The sequence below is a fragment of the Myotis nattereri genome (assembly GCF_964212035.1).
Source record: "Myotis nattereri genome assembly, chromosome: 11".
Taxonomy (NCBI): domain Eukaryota; kingdom Metazoa; phylum Chordata; class Mammalia; order Chiroptera; family Vespertilionidae; genus Myotis; species Myotis nattereri.
The window spans coordinates 62,055,463-62,073,090 of NC_138086.1; the positions used below are offsets into that span (position 1 = coordinate 62,055,463).

General features: G+C 47.8%; 1 protein-coding gene across 2 annotated transcripts; it reads right to left on the reverse strand.

Annotated features, from left to right (window-relative positions):
- Positions 1–13,126: 13,126 nt before the first annotated feature.
- Positions 13,127–14,601, reverse strand: HOXA1 (homeobox A1; the record flags this gene model as incomplete). 2 transcript variants are annotated; one of them, XM_081102550.1, is made up of 2 exons in its annotated part: positions 13,127–13,485; positions 13,950–14,601. In XM_081102550.1, 2 exons carry the CDS (start codon positions 14,599–14,601, stop codon positions 13,127–13,129), a joined length of 1,011 nt encoding a protein of 336 aa, XP_080958676.1. The 2 variants fall into 2 exon arrangements, with proteins under 2 accessions (XP_080958676.1, XP_080958677.1); XM_081102551.1 differs by lacking the exon at positions 13,127–13,485 and having other exon boundaries at positions 13,985–14,044; positions 14,248–14,601.
- Between the last annotated feature and the right edge of the window lie 3,027 nt (positions 14,602–17,628).

The window sequence follows — 17,628 nt, forward strand, 5'->3', positions numbered from 1 at the left end:
ACTTGAGTGGACATACGGAAGTAACACAGCTTTAACCATGCAGACAAGACCTAAGGAATGTTGGAAAAGCAAAAATGGGAGAAACCCAGATTATGAATGACCTCATGGTGAAGGCAGCCCGCCAGTCTGGGTTCTTACATTCCTCTGAAAGTCTACATGCAAGAGAATGAAACTTCAGCCATATTTGAGTCACTAAATTTTAAGTTTCTTTGTTACAGAAACTTAGCCAGACCCTAGTTAATGTAAACGTTCATTCGATGTCTATCAAGCACTTACTATGTGACAGGAACTTCACATTTCTGGGGGAAATATAAAATGTGAAGAGACAGAAAAGTCTCTGGACATAGTTTTACAAAAATGTAAAACTACATTTGCAAACCGTGGTAAACATGTAAAGGAAACAAAGAGGGTTCGAAGTTAAGGCCTCTCTGAGGAAGCATCATGTAGCTAAGCTCAAGGTCATAGGGAAAAATGGGGTATGGGGACTCATCTCAGGTTGCAAGGTCAATGGGACAAAAAAAGAGCTTGGCTTTTGGATGGAACTCAAGGTGAACAATGTGAGCTGTGTGGCATTATGAGGAAAGGCTCTTCCTAAATGTGTGTGTGTGTGTGTTACACACATACATGTATATAATAATAGCATAGACACATTGAATTAAATATGGGTAAATTATCTTTGCTTTTATAGTTGCTGCTAGCTCTATTTTCTTTTCTGAACCAGAAACTTCCTCTAGTCTTGCACTTATACCAGCACTGAATCTGGAAAAATTTTGAGACCATAAGAACTCTGTCTGAGTTATAACACCCTTAGACTTTCAGATCCCCTTTTTCCTAAGCACACAATCTCCCCAGGGTCATTTCCATCTATTGTGTCCTCCTTTTTCATCATTTCTGATCACAAACACTTGAAAAGCCCCCAAGTTTCTCTAATTCTTACCCTCTTCTCTTTTCATTCCCTTGATCTTCACAGGAAAGCTGGGGGCATGAATTTTATGTTGACATTTCCAGACACTTCGTCTTCTGCAGCAAAAGTCATCATAAAACCCAAGTCACATGTTGATCACTGTCCCAACCATAAGTAAAGACTTACTCTCAAGGTAAGTTGGAGAGAAAGAAATATCGCCTCCAATTACTCTATAGGACTTTGATAATAAAATTCTAAATGTCTAACTAAGTTCTAATAAAAATATTAATAAGTAATGTGATATGGCAGAAATTAGTAATCATTATGTTTCATAATTATTTGTACACTCCTTCAAAAGGGATGGTATCTTCTCTCTTCAAAATTTTACATCATCCCTGAATAAGTTTTCATTAATTAAGGAGCAAAGTCATGAGACAGGATTCAAATATAAGGCAGCAAGAAAGAAACCAGAGTAAGGAGATGAGAGAGAAGTTCCAAGAGGGGGAAGGGATGAGGTTAGTGGAGGTCAGGAAGAGGTGAAGCCAGAAGGAATTCCTAGAGCCAGAAGAACAAATCTCTAGGTTCTTTTGAAGTTCACCTGCAGCTGATAGGTACTGAAGCATCACCCACCTCACACAAATTAGATGCTCAGTCAGGATCTGGACTGGATGCCTTCCTATCATTCTGAAATAAAAAAGAAAAAATGAGTGAGAGAGAGAGAGAAAGAGAAGAAAAGGAAAAATTGGGTCAGTCAAACAAGTTAGAGGAAAGAACACATACAACATTATGATGTATTAAGATGAGTACTCAGCTGTTCAGAGAGAAGGGGGTTGGGGGCTGGGTAAGAAGGGTGAAGGAATTAAGCAAAGAAAAAAAAAAAAGAAAGATTCATGGACATAGACAACACTATGGTGATTGCCAAAGGGAAGATGGCGTGGGAAGAGGTAGAAGAGGGTAAAAGGGGGGGATAAATGGTAATGGAAGGAGATTTGACTTGGGGTGGTAAACACATAATACCACATACAGATGATGTATTGTAGAATTGGGTACCTGAAACCTATATAGTTTTATTAACCAATGTCACCCCAATAAATTCCATTTAAAAAGATAAAAACAAACAACTAACCTTAAAAAAAGATATTCCACCTTAACTGAAATTTCACATCAAATAACCCGCAAATAAAACAAACAAACAAGAAAGAATGAGTGCTCAGGAGCCAGACTGCTAGGTTTAAAAGTAAGCTTTAGCATTGTCTAGTTGGGTGACCTCTCCCTTCAGTTTCCTCTTCTTTAAAAAGGAGATTATAGCCCAAACCGGTTTGGCTCAGTGGATAGAGCGTCGGCCTGCGGACTCAAGGGTCCCAGGTTCGATTCCGATCAAGGGTATGTACCTTGGTTGCAGGCACATCCCCAGCAGGGAGTGTGCAGGAGGCACCTGATCGATGTTTCTCTCTCATCGATGTTTCTAACGCTCTATCCCTCTCCCTTCCTCTCTGTAAAAAATCAATAAAAAATATAAAAAAATAAAAATAAAAAATAAAAAGGAGATTATAATCGCCCCTACACTTCATAGTGTTGTGGAGAGGATTCAAAAGAGCCATTCCATGAAACATGCTTAGCCCAGTGCCTAGCACAACATAAACTATCAACAAGCCTCAGCTACTTTTGTACATATAGGCTCAGCTTCAGGAGAATAACTACTCATGATTATAAGATAGGAAAGCTGTAAAATAAAATAAAAAATAAGTTCCCTTCTACAACTCAGTTAGATAAATTTGTGTTTTCTACGTGGGCAAAGAAAAGAGCCATCTTCAACTCTTTTATGTATTTGTTTAGATTTAACAAGGCAAAAGGGTGTGCATGAAAAGAGCCCAGGGCTGGGGAAGGAGAGAAAATGGAATTTGAAGAACCTGTCCTCTGGCCCATCTTATACAGATACTTGCTAAATCACATAGCCCAACTTTCATCGCACAATTCCAGGGCACAGCCCAGCGGCCCTAAAAATGTCAAAGCACCATCATTTGGTGTAACACACAACACACATATCAGGAGTCTTAATTGTAAACAAAAGATACTGACTACTGTTGATTTGATTGAGAAAGGAACGCTTGAGTAACTCTGAAAATGGCTAGGAAGACTGGAAATCCAGCTTGGAAAATGGAAAGCTTGGCAGCCAGAGCTAAATGTCAATCATAGAGCCAGTCTGGTGAGTAGACAACTGTCCCTGCCCCGAGTCCTGACTCTGCCACCTGCCCTGCCAAACCACTCGAACCGGTTGCTGCCAGACGCCATCTCCAGCACCGTCACCATGGCTGTGCTGGAGACAGATGAGGCTACTGAGAGCAAAGACACGGCCTGTTCCGACTCACAGTGAGAAATTCCCTGAACATAAAAGTTCAGATGTGGCCAATCCTACAGGAAAAAAAAAAAGAAGAAGAACGAAAGAGAAATAAAGAAGAAAACTATCTGAGGCAATAACTCATGGTACATCTACTGTTTTAATGAAACATTAAATAAAAATTATGCCATAAAAACACAGATATTCTTTATGATATAACGTAAGTGTATCAATGAGTTTGTTTCTGTTTTGCTTATTCGTTTCTTTTGTTTTTTAGATTTCACACATAAGTGAAATCATATGGCATATGAAAGGAATTAAGAAGTAGACATTGTCACTTATCAAAATAGTCATGTGGATGTAAAGTACAGCATAGGGAATATAGTCAGCAATACTCTAATAACTATTTGTGTGTCAGGTGAGTACTAGAGTGTCAGGGTGACTGCTTCATAAGGTATATAAGTGTATAATCCCTATGTTGTACACCTGAAATTAACATAAAGTCTGGATCTCTCTCACAGAAGGAATATTTTTTATCTAAGATAATGAATGGCAAGTTAAATCCTGTGGTCCATAGAGAACACACCAATGAAGCCAGAATGCCCCCTCAACTTCCATGGTTTCTGAATCAAGCAGCAACAAGTAGCTAACCTGCCATCGGAGTGGCTGGGGCAGGGCAATTAAGAAGCTTGGCTTTCTTCTTGGTTTTGTCTCTACCTCATCTGTCAAACCATATACAGAATTTCTGAAATGGGAGAAATAAAGTGGATTGGCCAGTTTCTCTTTACCCATGGGATAAAAGGGGTCTGAGCAGTCAGTTACCCTGTCTGTAAAATTCATGGAGGCAAGCAGGAAGGAAGAAACCCTCTGGCCATATATCTCATTATTCAAACCTACTTGTTCTTAATAACTTTTAGATCTTCAGTATTTAATTGTTATTGTAATTAATTACTGTAATTACAATAATTAATTATTAATGTTCTTAATATATCTAGCCTGAGATTAATTTTTGCCTGCAATTCTTTTTTAAAATGTTTTTCTTATTGATTTTTAGAGAGAGAGGAAGGGGAAGGGAGAGAGAGAAATAGAAACATGGATTAGAGAGAAACATTGATCCACTACCTCCTGCACACCCCACACTGGGGATTGAGCCAGCAACCCAGGTATGTGGCCTGACCATGAATTCAACCAGTGACTTCTTGGTGCATGGGTTGATGCCCAACCACTGAGCCACACCAGCCGGGCTGGGTACAATTTTAATACCCATTTACATTTATATTAAAGATGTAAGAAAATATTTTCTTACCACTATTGCCACTTGGCACCATGCTGGGACTCAGTTTCTTCACCTGTAAAATAGAAAAACCATATTAGATGACTTCTAACGTCCCTTTTTGTCTTCCTTTCTGTCATTCTGTAACTAAAGAATATTAGAAATATTGTAATGTTTATAATTATGCAAAGTCCTTGTTCACTTATAAAAGTTAGAAAAGTAGAAGGAAGCAAAGTTATGCTCTTCTACATATCACCCTTAATCTGATTTTGTGTCCATTGAGTTCTGAGAATAACTGGCTTCTAAAGACTGGCCCTTTTTAGGCCTCGTGATATATTTCTTCAATGTCTTGGTGAACCTACTTCCTCTGCTTATTTTTAGTCGATAAGTGCTAAGAAGTGAACTTTGAAGACCAGCTCTTTTGGGTGAACATGAATTGTTGTGGGGGTTTTTCCTCATTAAATGTAGATTGTGACTAGGTTTGCAGTACGTAAAATAACTAATGAAAATTGTGGGGCTGAATATCATGCACTCAGATGTTTCCAGCCATATGGATGTTAGCTTACATAAAGACAAAATATCTGTATTTAAAACTGGATATTTCCACTCTAGCTGGTTTGGTTTGGTGGATAGAGCGTCGGCCTGCAGACCTAAGGGTCCCAGGCTCAATTCCAGTCAAGGGCATGTACCTTGGTTGCGGGCTCCTCTCTGGCCCTGGGGCCCTGGCCAGGGCTCCTGCTGGAGGCAACTAATCGATGTGTTTCTCTCACATCAGTGTTTCTCTCTGTCTTTCCCTCTCTTCCACTCTCTCTAAAAGTTAATGAAAAAATATCCTTGGGTGAGAATAAAATAAAATAAAATAAAATGTGGCAAATTAAAAAAAATGAATATTTCCATTTTTATCCACATACTGGGTGTGCTACAGACATAACTTGTGAATGAATATAGATGGTTTCTTCCTTCTCTCTGCAAAGAATTAGCTTAATCAATTAGTGTCAGATATGGAAAAAGCCTTTTATTGTTAAAGTAATCCCCTCATTGACTTTATTGTTAAATTTGACCTCTCTTTATTTAGCTTTGTTTTCACTCAAATATTTGTCAATTGCTTATTTCCCCAAGAATGCATAGTCACCGTTTACGTGTAAGTCTGGTATTCAACAGTCAGCTTCTCCAGCTCTCTAATTCTTTGCCAGCAAGCAATTACCCACCGTAGGACCTCTATCAACAATGATAGCCCGGTCACTCCTGTGTGGCTGGCCCTGTGGAGAAGCCCTACCGCAAAGTGGGTAAGAGTTTGGGCTCTGGGTTCAGTGGACAAGTTACTTAACATCTTGCCACCTCTCCATTTCCTTATCTGTAAAATCAAAAATAATAAAAATGCCTTCTTCTTGGAGTAAAGATGAAATGACTTCATGTATGTAAAGCATTTGACGTAGCATTGGAAATGACTTGGCTCAGAGTAGTCCTGAGTAAATACCAGATTTTCAGCATCCTGAAGAACCACATAAATTTTAGAGGCTAAAGCTTAAAAGTCAAGAAGAACAACTACCTTAGTTTGTACTTTAAGAACCTGAAAGTAGGGGAAGGTATAGGAAGGTTCCGTGTGGAAAGGATAAGTGTCCTACCGGGATTGTCTTTTTCTGTTACCGGAAGTCCAGGGCCCTGCGTTCAAGAAGCTTAAGATCCTTTGGGGGAGTCAAGACTATAGGTCCGCGGACAGTCTGGTTCCCGGTCCCTGTGTGAAAGGTGCGTTCCCAGGAGGGTCTCAGCTGAAAGAGTGGGAAGTAGTACAGAGAACTTTCTGAAGAAGCGACTTGGGGCAAGGCGGGGCTGGCCTCTGCGAGGGAACAGGGAGAGCTCAGTGAGGAGGATGCTGCCCAGACTGGGGGGGCCCTGGTCTCCGGGGGGGCCCTGGTCTCCAGAGGCACCCGGCCTTTAGAAACTTCGACTCCTCACGCTGCCGCCCACCGCCACGCTCCCGAGCACCTCCGTGGAGCTAGGAGGGGAATGAATGGCACTCAGTTACACCGGTTTTGAAAATATCTGGGAGGATGGAGCCGGCCGAAAGGAACACCTCCCTCCCGCTTTCAAGTCTGAAGAACTTGAACTAGAGGCCAGGCTTCCGACGTGAATGCTTTCTCTGGGGGCGAGAGGCGTTCGTCCGCTGCGCTGGGCTCGCGCATGGAAGCCGGAGGCCCTCCCAGCCCGGCGTCCCCTTCCCCGCAAACACTGGGGAGCCCTGAGGCCTCGCGGCCCCTGGGGAGGAGCCCCGATTCAGGCTCCACTTACTGCCGTCCCACCCGACTCGCTGGGCCCGCACCCCGCACCCCGGGGAGGCCCTGGCGCTGCGCCCGCCCCGCTGCGCGCGGGTCCGGGAGGGACGCGAAAGGGAGCGGCGTGCGCTGCAGAATTCAGAGAGAAGGCGGGAGCCGAGGGAGGAGAGCGGCCGTCACCTTGGCGTCGCGGCTCCCTCCATCCTGCGGGCGCCACAGGACCCGCGTCCTCCCGGGCGGGCGCACCGGCCGGGCCGCCGAGAGGCCGGCGCTGAATCGCGCGCGACGCCGAGTTCCCGCGGCCGCGCGGCCCCCGCGAGCTGAGCGTGAGCCCGGCTCCCCGCGTGCTCCTCGGGGTGACCCGTGCCCCGAACCGTGTGGCCAGGATTCAGGAGGGAGCAAAGCCCCTGCCCTTTCAAACCATCGCTTTCTGCATGGTCCTTACGGTTCTGGGGCGAGCTCCCTTTCATAAGGAAGCAGGTTACCATTTGTAAACAGCCAGCACAGCTAAGAGCATCCCAGTCTGAAAAGAAACAAAGTCACTCAATAATTTTCCCTTTATTTTCTGTTGCAAGCAGTTGCGTTTTTGTTATGGCTTTCCTCCTAACCAAGGAATCACTCCAGCCGAAAATGAAAACGCAAAACAACCTGATTTCTAGAGATTAGCTTTTGGGACTGGATATTTTACGAACACATTTCCAATACTACAAAAGTTCATGGACGGTTTAAAAGATTGGAAACATATTTTGGTTGTGACTGGAAATGTTGAAAAAGAGACGTTGGTCTTTTCATTTATTGCCCATAAATGCAGTCCTTTGGGAATAGTTTGCAGGATGTAATGGGGGTTGGGACGTCGCCCCCCCACCCCCTCCCCCCCACCCCAAAAAGGCCGCAGTGTCCATTGGCTAAAGCCTGCGGAGCAGAGTTGCTTGATTGATATTTGGCTTGCAGTTCTGCAATCGAAGGTCAGCTACAGTTGATGACTGGTGTTATTAAAAATAAGGATCTAAAACTCCAGGGATTCCAGTTCAGCTTTTCAAATACTGACAGCCACAAATGCCCCTTTGGGCAGCTGTTTCTGTCTTCTGCGATCAGTAGAACCCCACGGAGGAAAGGAAATGTAGAAAGTCGTGTGACAAGGAAACTTTATTTTCCTTGTTTGGGCTGGTGTGTGTGTGTGTGTGTGTGTGTGTGTGTGTGTGTGTTAGATACATAAGTGGGTTGTAGAGAAAATTAACAAATATGGACCAGAACAATTCTGGAGGCTATGCTATGCCACAAACCAACCAGAAACAAACAGAAGGGGTGGGGGAAGATTCGGGGCTAAGGCATCTCCTGGACTATTTCTTGCATCTCTAAGCCCTTTCCAGCTGATACCTCTTGACAATTTAATGGAGGTTGAACTTGGGTGCAGGCAACTTCTGTCTCATTTATTCGCCCCCATTTATAGATAAAAACAACAAGTGTATGTGTTGAATCTTACCTGCTCTATTTCTGTCTTCACACTTTAAGGACATATGTCTTTAACAGCAAGTAGCCTAACATTTGATTGTTCAAACAAGATGGCAGAAACATTCAAATGGGATTCAGTAATCCTGATGGCCTCAAAATAGAGGTCTTGGCTAGTAAACCAGAAGAGGAAAAACAGAAGCCATATCCAGCCTGAAACAAATCACAGAGAATAAACGCGAGAGGGCAAAATCAAACCAGGAATTCAGAATTAAGAAGTGCATTGGCCTCCGGTTCTAAGCCACCCTGGTTTTACTCTGGGCTCCAATTCAGAGCCATCCACCTCTGGGTGCCTGTCTTTCTGATAAAATAAGAGGTTGGGTAATGGGTCCTTTTCAGTACTGAGCATCTAGGTGTAAGATGGAAGAACTATTATGTTCTCTCAGAACTCAGGAGGGGAAAAAAGGCAGGCAAAATATAGGCTAATCTACAGCAGAGGGTCACCAAACTCAGCCATCTAGTGAGTAGCTTATCTGATAGGGACTTGTTAACTTGTGTCCTTGTGTGTATTGAAAAAGCCACAGCATTTCTGAGAGTTAAGAGACATATTTCGCAGTCCCTTCCGATATAAAGAAAGATGTTGTAATGTGCCAATTTCAAAATTTTAAAACAAGGTTTGTTTGTCATTCAAAATAGTAAATTAAAGCCTCAGACTCCTAGAGCTTCTACTGCAAAAATGATTATTCTTCAGGAAGAAACACGAACAGCAATGACCAGTTTTGCTTTGTTTTCCCAGACGTGCTCAGCCATCAGAAAAGCTTAATAAATCCCTATTTAGTATGCATTTATGCAGTGATTACATGAACTTTGACCTCTGGAGAGCTGTAGCAATTAGCTTCAGCGTCCAGCATCTTCTCCCGCCATTCCCTGCTGGCTTCCTTGGGTCTTCCTTTTTCATCTCAGTAATTCGTGTGCTAGGAGAGCGTAAAATTTTAAAGTTGACTTTCCACCTGAGGTATTTGCTTCAGCACAGTTCAATTCCCCCTCTTCACCTCCCTCCTGTCTAAACAGCCATTTCAGATGGATATTGGGGCTCTGATTGTCGATATTACTCAAACGCAAATGGATTTCAATTCAATCTTGCCCTGTACTTTCGCAAAGAAGATAAACTCTAATGGCCCAAAGAGCTTCATTTCATAGCTTGTGGCATCTGAAATAAATCGGATCCCTTCTGTCAGGCTAATTTAACGTTTTTTAAATATTCAATGTAATTTATTTTAAGTCAAATGAAACCTAGTGGATTGGCAGAAAGCTAACAGGAGGAGGCAGGAGAAGGGCAGCTGGAAGCTCCACTCCCTCCTCCTCGCGCCCCCCCCCCAAAAAAAAAAGAGCCAGGAAGGGAGATGAAAGTGCTTTAACTTTCTAGTAAACACTGTTTAGCAAAAGAATAATAGGAAAGTTGCCCCTTTCCCAAAGAGGGATGGAACTATAATTGTTGCCTTCAGCGGAGAGCTCAGATAAACCGCTGGGACTCATTCTAAAGTGACCCATCACTGCATTCATCTCTTCTTGAACTTTCGGTGAACCTGAGATTAAACAGGGGTGAGCAGCTAAGCAGTTTGTTGTTAGCAGCCTTTTCAACAACCCTTTCAGACTGAGTAAATATTGATCGGTTTGAATCTGATTGCCCCAGAGGAAAACACCACAGCATCTGAATGGCTTCCAAAAGTAAACTTTCAAAGGTGAAGCTGAGAACAGACTTCAGAGCCACGGCAGGATCTCAACACAGCCTAGTGTGGTGCTCCCAGAGTTTGGGGAGTCCTTAAGTGTGCCGCGAGCGAAGAGAGGAAAAAAGCATTTGAAACCTGGAATTTGATATTGCCTTTATCCCAAGTCCCTAACTGAGACCCTTGTCCTTTTAAAATCTATCAATAAAATGTTATTTTCTGTTTTTCCTCTTTTGTCATTTCAGTTACCATAGCTGTCACTTTTCAAGATGCTAGCTATGCTCCTCAGAGACCAAAACAGAAAAAGAGAGACCTTGAAATAGAATGTGTTAAGCGCCTTTGATTTAATCGATTGGGACAACTACAAAGATACAAATGTTTTTCTTGTTGAAAGGTATATTAATGTTTCCTAAATGTGTTGCTTATTAACTGATTTATTCCATGACCTATAAAAGGCTTGGGATGTTTAGCCATAATTTATCGTTCTCCCTCTCTCTCTCTCTCTCTCTCTCCTACATTAAAACCAGCACCTTAAAGATTGGAATCTCCAGGATTCCAGCCGGTTGGGCCCAGCTTTTAGATATTGAAATCTCGGCAGTGGCATGCAAATGACACTTTAACACATTAAAGTATTTGGAAACCAGCCATCTGTTTTGCTGTGTGGCCTTACACTAATAAACAAAAGATACTGTATAAGGGAGGGGGGATGAAAGAAAGAGTTGGCTCACTTTGAAGTTCTCACCCATCCACTTGAATCTTTTAGAAGCAACCCCAGAACCCAGGAGCCGAGGGAGGGCACAGGGTGCCCTTGATATGGCCGCAGCAACTACGCCTGCAAAGGCCAGGCTTTCCCCCTTTGACCGGGAGGCACAGGAAATCTCATAGGTGCTCTAGGAGGCCTGTGAATTTCACGTTTTTGTAGGATTCCCTCCCCCAGACTCCCAGCCCATCCTTTGTAAAACAGCCTTTGGAGAGGAAGGAAGTCATATGTCTTTATTTGTTTGTGATGCTGCAAATGTTCTGCTCTACCCTGGGGCTTACTTAAAGTCTCTAAAATTGTGTGAAAGTGAAGGAAAATTGGTAAGCAGTGTAGGAGAGCCACTTGGAACTCTTTGATTTGTTGGCTTCCTCTGTTGGAGAAACACATGTCTTGGTTGGAAGCAACTGGAACAGTGAAAGACTTCAGGGCAGCTTCCACAAGTTATCCTGGAAGAACCTGTTGAGCCCAGAGAAGAAAATCACTACTGTTTTCCAGGGTTATGTGACATGGGATGAAGAACTGAAGACCCATTACAGCCAAGATGGCTGTGAAATCAAATCTTAATGTGATGGGAATGAGATGTATAACTTAGAGGGGATGGTAGGAGGTGGAGGGTGGCAGGAAGGGATAGATAGACAGGACGAATGGGAGGAGGGATGTAAAGGTTTACTGAAAACAGACCACACTCAATTTAAAGGGTGGAATATATCGGAGCGCCAACAATCCAAAAAGAAGAAAGAAGGGTGGGCTGGGGTCCCCATCCTCAAATAGCTTTATACTGGAGCTAATTAAATGTGAATCTCTTAGTTCTTGGTTCACTGATGTGAGGAAAGACTGACTGAAGAGTTTCAGCTTTTAAAGGGGGTTCTGTTTATATATACGTCAGCATTCAGTTGGAGGTGAAAAGGTTAGCACTTGACCCAGGAAGTACCCATGTTTGTTTCAAAAATAGAACTGCTTTATAAAATTCTTCACCAGTTTTTCCATCATAAACTTTGATTATAATAAGGGGACTACTGTTATTTTAAAGAAAATCAACCTATTATAGACATTGGTTAGGTGCAATTACCCTCTTAGGGGAATCTTCAATTACATAGTGGAAAGCACTTTTTTTTTTTTTTTTCAAAAGAAAAGTCCCATCTTTTTGAAAATGCACACCGTCCTTCTCTCCTTCCCCACACAAAATGACTCAACTTTGTAAGAACCAACAAACTGTAGCCAAGCCAAATACACGGATCCTTAAGCATACCTGAAACTTGAATATATTTATTACAGACATCTTAAGACCCGTAAACTCTGCTCTGGATCACATCACTCCAGGATCTCAGAGCTGCTCATGATTGTACAGGAAAGGGGGAATATTGTAGGCTCACAAAGGATAACTGATAGAACTCAGTGTGGTACTTCAGGGACACCAAAACATTGTGCGACATGCAAAAGACTATTCACGAATCACACAAAATATACATTCATTGTGCCATCCATCACATTAACAATTGAGCTGAAAATACATCCTATCCAGCTAAGATAACTGAGGAAGGAAGAGGCTGGTTTGACTAATACCTTTAGGTTCTAAATAGAGTGTGGCCAGGGAAACAAGAAAGGGTTTGGGGATGGGGAGAGACTGAAGCACAGGCAGCAAGGTTTCTGAACCTTGTGGTCTGCAGGCCTTCTTAACTCACTGAAAGAACAAATTGAGGCTACCCTCCGAGGCATCTGATTGAGTTTAAATGAGGGCTTTTATTTTTAACCTATCATCACATATAAAATTGTACCAGCTTTGAGAGTTTGCCCACCCTGTTTGAATCACTTAATCTAAACATTTCTAGAAAATCTGTATAAAGATAAATCTCTCAGGACAAAGTATTTACAACCAGCAAACTCACACACAAGAATGAATTAAATTAAAAGGTGAATTCATTGTGTAAACACGCCCATAGTGCATCTCTTCTCAGGAGCTCCTGGACTCCCTCCTTTCTCTTTACCCCACTTTCAGGACAAAGTAGGGGAGTTCTGTAAATATACAGATAGATAAAAGATGGGAGGCCTCCCTTTGGCATGTTTCTGCTGGCAAAGGAGACAATTCTCCAAAGGGCATCTAAAAGGAACAGTAGGATCTGTGGAAATCTCCTAAAAGTAGGGGCCCTCAGAAAATTGGTGCGGGCACCGCATCTGCATTAAGAAGTTAACATACACACCCCTCCCTCCCCAATCAAGCATCTAGTCCAGAATTCTCAGTAAACACATTATCCTGCCCAGGAGCGTCCCAGATAGGATCAGAAAGAAAGAGAGAGACTGCAAATGAAAAGGAAGATAAGCTAAGAATGTGCTTTGAGTAAGAAGTCCCAGCCCGAGGAGTCAGAAGCCTGGGCGGCGGAGTGGAGTTTGGGGCTGGGCGGGCCTCAGTGGGAGGTAGTCAGAGTGTCGGAGGTAGAAGACCCCGGGGAAGGAACGCAGGGCGACGAGCTGGACTTCTCTGAGGACTCCTCGGCCTTCTCCTCGCTTCCCGGCGGGGTGGCGGGAGAGATGGGCAGGAGGCCCTCCTTCTCTCGTTTCTTCTGCTTCATTCGGCGGTTCTGGAACCAGATCTTCACCTGGGTCTCGTTGAGTTGCAGGGACGCGGCGATCTCCACCCGGCGGGCGCGCGTCAGGTACTTGTTGAAGTGAAACTCCTTCTCCAGCTCCGTGAGCTGCTTGGTGGTGAAGTTGGTGCGCACTGCGTTGGGTTGACCGGCGGCGTAGCCGTACTCTCCAACTTTCCCTGGGGGGGAAGCGACGAGAGAAAAAGGTAAATATTTAACAATCCATAGGAGAGCCCCTGTAGGTTCAGAGCAATATTCAGGTAAGGGGGGGATCGAGAATTTCTCCACACACCCCGGGCTGGGGAGGGTGAGTGATGAGGTGTAAAGTGTTCATCTGAAGTCAACCATTAGTGTGGTCAGACCGGTGATGAATGGAGCCCAGAGATATTACCAGAACAGCCCCACGCACGCACACCTACCCACTTCCTACTTCCAGAATCTCTCCATCTCAGCCCCTCTGCAAACACCACAGTCCCAGGGGCTCCTTCGCCTCAACACACACCTGGGCAGTCCCCCAATGCCCTACAACACCGGTGGGAAGCAAGTATTTTTTAAAAGACAATTTATTAATTGCCCTTGGAAACTAAGCATACTAACTCCTTCCAGAATCATCACGGAGCGTCCGCGGAATGGCAAGACTGACCTGTTTTGGGAGGGTTTCTTTTTACTTTCATCCAGTCAAAGGTCTGCGCTGGAGAAGAGGTCTCTGGTGCCGGGGAGCGACAGGCTTCTTGGTGGCTGGCGTGGAGAGGGGACAGGGAGTTATTATACGTGGCCAGGGCCAGGCTCTGGTGCTCTTGTCCATATGAGTGGTGAATGTACTGAGGCGATCCCACCGCGCCCCCGGCATAACCCTGGTGGTGGTGGTGATGTTGGACCATGGGAGATGAGAGATTTCCAGAGTAAACAGTGGGAGCGCACGAGGGGTACCCCCCACTTACTTCTGCTTCCTGATTTAACGTGTACGGGCTGTAAGGCGCGCCGAAGTTCTGCGCGCCATAGCTTGGACCACAACTCGAGTGGGAGTAGGACACCCCCAGGTTCCCAGGAGTCTGGTAGGTGGCCGGCTGGGGGTGGTGGTGGTGGTGGTGGTGGTGGTGGTGGGGCGAGCTGATCTGCACCCCCCTGCCCACTAGGAAGCGGTCGTCGCCGCCACAGCTGTTGGCACTGACCGCGCACGACTGGAAAGTTGTAATTCCATGGTCTGCGGGATAGGCTCGCGCGGAGCAGGTCCCCGAGTCGCCCCCGCTGAGGATGGGGTATTCCAGGAAGGAGCTCATTCTTGCATTGTCCATCTGTCACTGAGTGACCGGGTCCTGCGAAGCCCTAGGTGACCGTGCCAACTTTCTCACTTCCTCCATGGGGCCGGAGAAGAAAAATGATATGAATGTACAGTGCGCACGAGGGGGGGGGGGGCGGGAGGGCGGAGGGCGCTGCGAGGGGCACGTGACGGCGGCAGCCAATGGCGGAGCCTCCTGCGAAAGTTTGCTGGCTCCCGCGGTGATGGATCACCGTTTCAGTGGCATTTAAATCCCCGGCGCTCCTCTGTCCGGGTGACGCGCAGTCGCCCCCCCAGGCAGCCCGGGCGGCGGCCGCAGCTGCGGTGGCTGCGAGGGCAGATCCCGAGCGCTGGGGCGAAGGGGAGCACAGGCTGCCTTCTGCGCGCCGGCTTGCTCGCCCCCCCTCCGGGAGGTGGGGGCTGGGAAGCACCCCCTCCCTCCCCGTGTCCGCCCCCCTCCCCGCCGCGCGCAGAAAAAGGAACTGACGAGAGGTGAGAAGGGAAGAGGGCTCCGCGCCCTCCCGGGTGGGGACTCAGGGGGCGGGAGCTCGGGTCGCGCCGAGCCGGAAGGGCAGGATCCCAGCCAGGCTCCCCGGGAGCGCGCACAGCTCTGTCCCTGCCGCGGTGCCTCGGGGCGGTGAGGGGCGCAGAGCCCGTGGCGAGGACTGGGCTGGGCCACCAGCTCTCCAGGCCCCAGTGAAGAGGAGCGTTCCCAGGGGGCTGGCTTGGAGGAACCGGTGGGGGTGGAGGAGACATGGGCCAGAAAAGAAACTTTCCTTCTCCGTGAGGGTCTGGGAAGCCCCCTCCCTCCACCCACCTCCCCCACACTGAGCCTCGGAGCCGCACCGGAGCTTCTGTAATTTGATGCCCCGCAGCCGGGGGAGCCCGCGGAGCCGAGGCGGCCGAAAAAGGCCGGGGCTGGCGGGGCTCGCCGCCCGCCCTCTCTCCTCGCTCTCCGCCCCTTTCTCCTCCCCACTCTGCTCTGCTCTGGGAGCCAGCCCTACGCGATCCCGAGCAGCGCGGCCGCTGGATTTTGAGGGGAAGGAGGCGGGGGAGAGAGATGACGCGAGCAGACGTGGCCTGCGTGGGGGCCGGGCCGTGCGCTGCAGGCCATCTGCCGGCCCCGCTGGACCCAGGAGCCTGCGCTTTGGGTGGGGGCCTCAAAGGCGGGACCACAGGTCCCACAAAGTACGCTGACCACCCCCTCCTCCGTTTCTCGCTTTCTTAGGGAGGGACGTTAGGAGTTGGTAGAGCTTCCTTTATTCAGCCCCTTCCCCCCCCCCCCCCATTCTACAGCACGTCTGTAGTGGGGATGTGGGCTGGCAGGTGGGAGGGGCGGCGGACAGATGGCTGATGGTAAATGGGACATTTTCTTCTCCCAACACCACCTCCTCCGCTTTGTAACTGACGTAGTTAGTTCCTTGTGTGAACCTCCGAGTCTTTCCCTAGAGAGACGAGTGCAGATCTGAGCGTCATCCCAGGCCAGGGGTCCTGTTCTCCATCACCCCCATCCTACGCGGATGCTGACGGGTCGTTAATTGCTGTTTACTATTAGGTTTCGCGTCGACCCTTGGCTTGTAGAGAGAAAGGGCCAAGCAGAGGCCGCGAACTGATGCATTCTTAGGCGAAAGAAATCCAGAGGGTATCCGGACGCTTTGCAGCCACTGATGTACAGGTTTTACTCTGATCATGTTTACCTCATCAGAGCCCGACAGATAAAAATTACCTGAGGCATGGATGTGGGGGTCCCACGCCCCTCTAGCTTCCCCTCCCCGGCTAGAAGAAGGAAGTTTTGCTTAAGGCAGGCCCATTTCAAAGGTGTTAGTGAACCTTTCGGGTTTCTGCCTTCTGTTCTCCACATACAGAGGTTTCCCCAAAACCTGTCCCCCCAGAAGGGAACACTTGCGGACATTTGATTATGGACTCCCTTCAGTAGCAAAGAAACATTTCCCCTAAACATTTCCTTTGGGAAAGGTATTTTCATGTGGCCTTTGACCCATCCCCAATCGCAGTTAAGAGGGCGCTCAGGCAGGCGAAGTCACTCCTGCCCCATTTCAGCGCCAGGGGAAAGTCATCCTGGAGGAGGGACTAGGCAAGGCGGCCCTCCTGGAGGAGGCTTCCTTGGTAGCGCCAAGGCCTGCAGCGCTGGGGAGGGAAGGGGCTCCGGTGGGGGAGGAGGCGGGACTGAGGGGGGTTGTGCTGGCTTTGCGCGGGCGATCTGCTCTCCCAGCCGAAGCTCCAAGCTCGTGGGTACCTTCTGCCCCTTGGCCTCCTCTCTGCGCCTTTCCTGGGCTTCAAGGCCCCGGGTTGACGCGACCCCCTGGGCCGCAGGGCTTGTGCCACAAAGCCATCCCGGGACACCACCGGTCTCCTCCTTCTGCGAGCTCTCTGCTCCACGCCCCTCTCTCCCTCCCTGCGCGGCACTTCTCAGGGCCAGCAGGGGTGGGTGCATGTCTTGGCACCGCAGGCTGGCACTGGCACACGGGCAGGCACGCGAGCGGGCGGCCCACCCGCCTCCGCGCACAGCCCCGCGCAGGCCCGGCTCCCGCAGCCCAGCCGGCTCCGCCCGGGCTGCCGCCCGGCGCGCTCCTCTCCCCGGAGCCGCTCACAAAGACGGCCTCCCTGGCCCCGAGCCCGCAGGCTTCCGTAGCTCCGGCCCTTCCCCACCCCCACAAAGTCCTGGGGCGCCTTCCGCCGCCGGCGAGACCCTCAGTCCTCCCGGCAAGTAGCCGGCGCCCCCGGACTCGGACTCGGACTCGGACTCGAGCGCAGGTCCCTGTGAACGCCCGGGGGGAGAGGGTGCCAGGCGAGTTTGGTCGCTATTTAAAGGACCGCCGGCCAGCGGCTCCAAGCGCCTCTTTCGGGCTCTTCCACCCGGAAGGGAAGGAGCGAGGAGCAGGCCAAACGCCGCCCGCCGAGGCCGCGAGCTGCGCACGGCACCCGCGGCTCAGCCAAGCCGTTGTTTTAAACGAGCAATAAAAATGAATTATGACTAAACGCCTTCTAACTTAATGCTTTCGGACGGGGATCCCCGGCAAATACG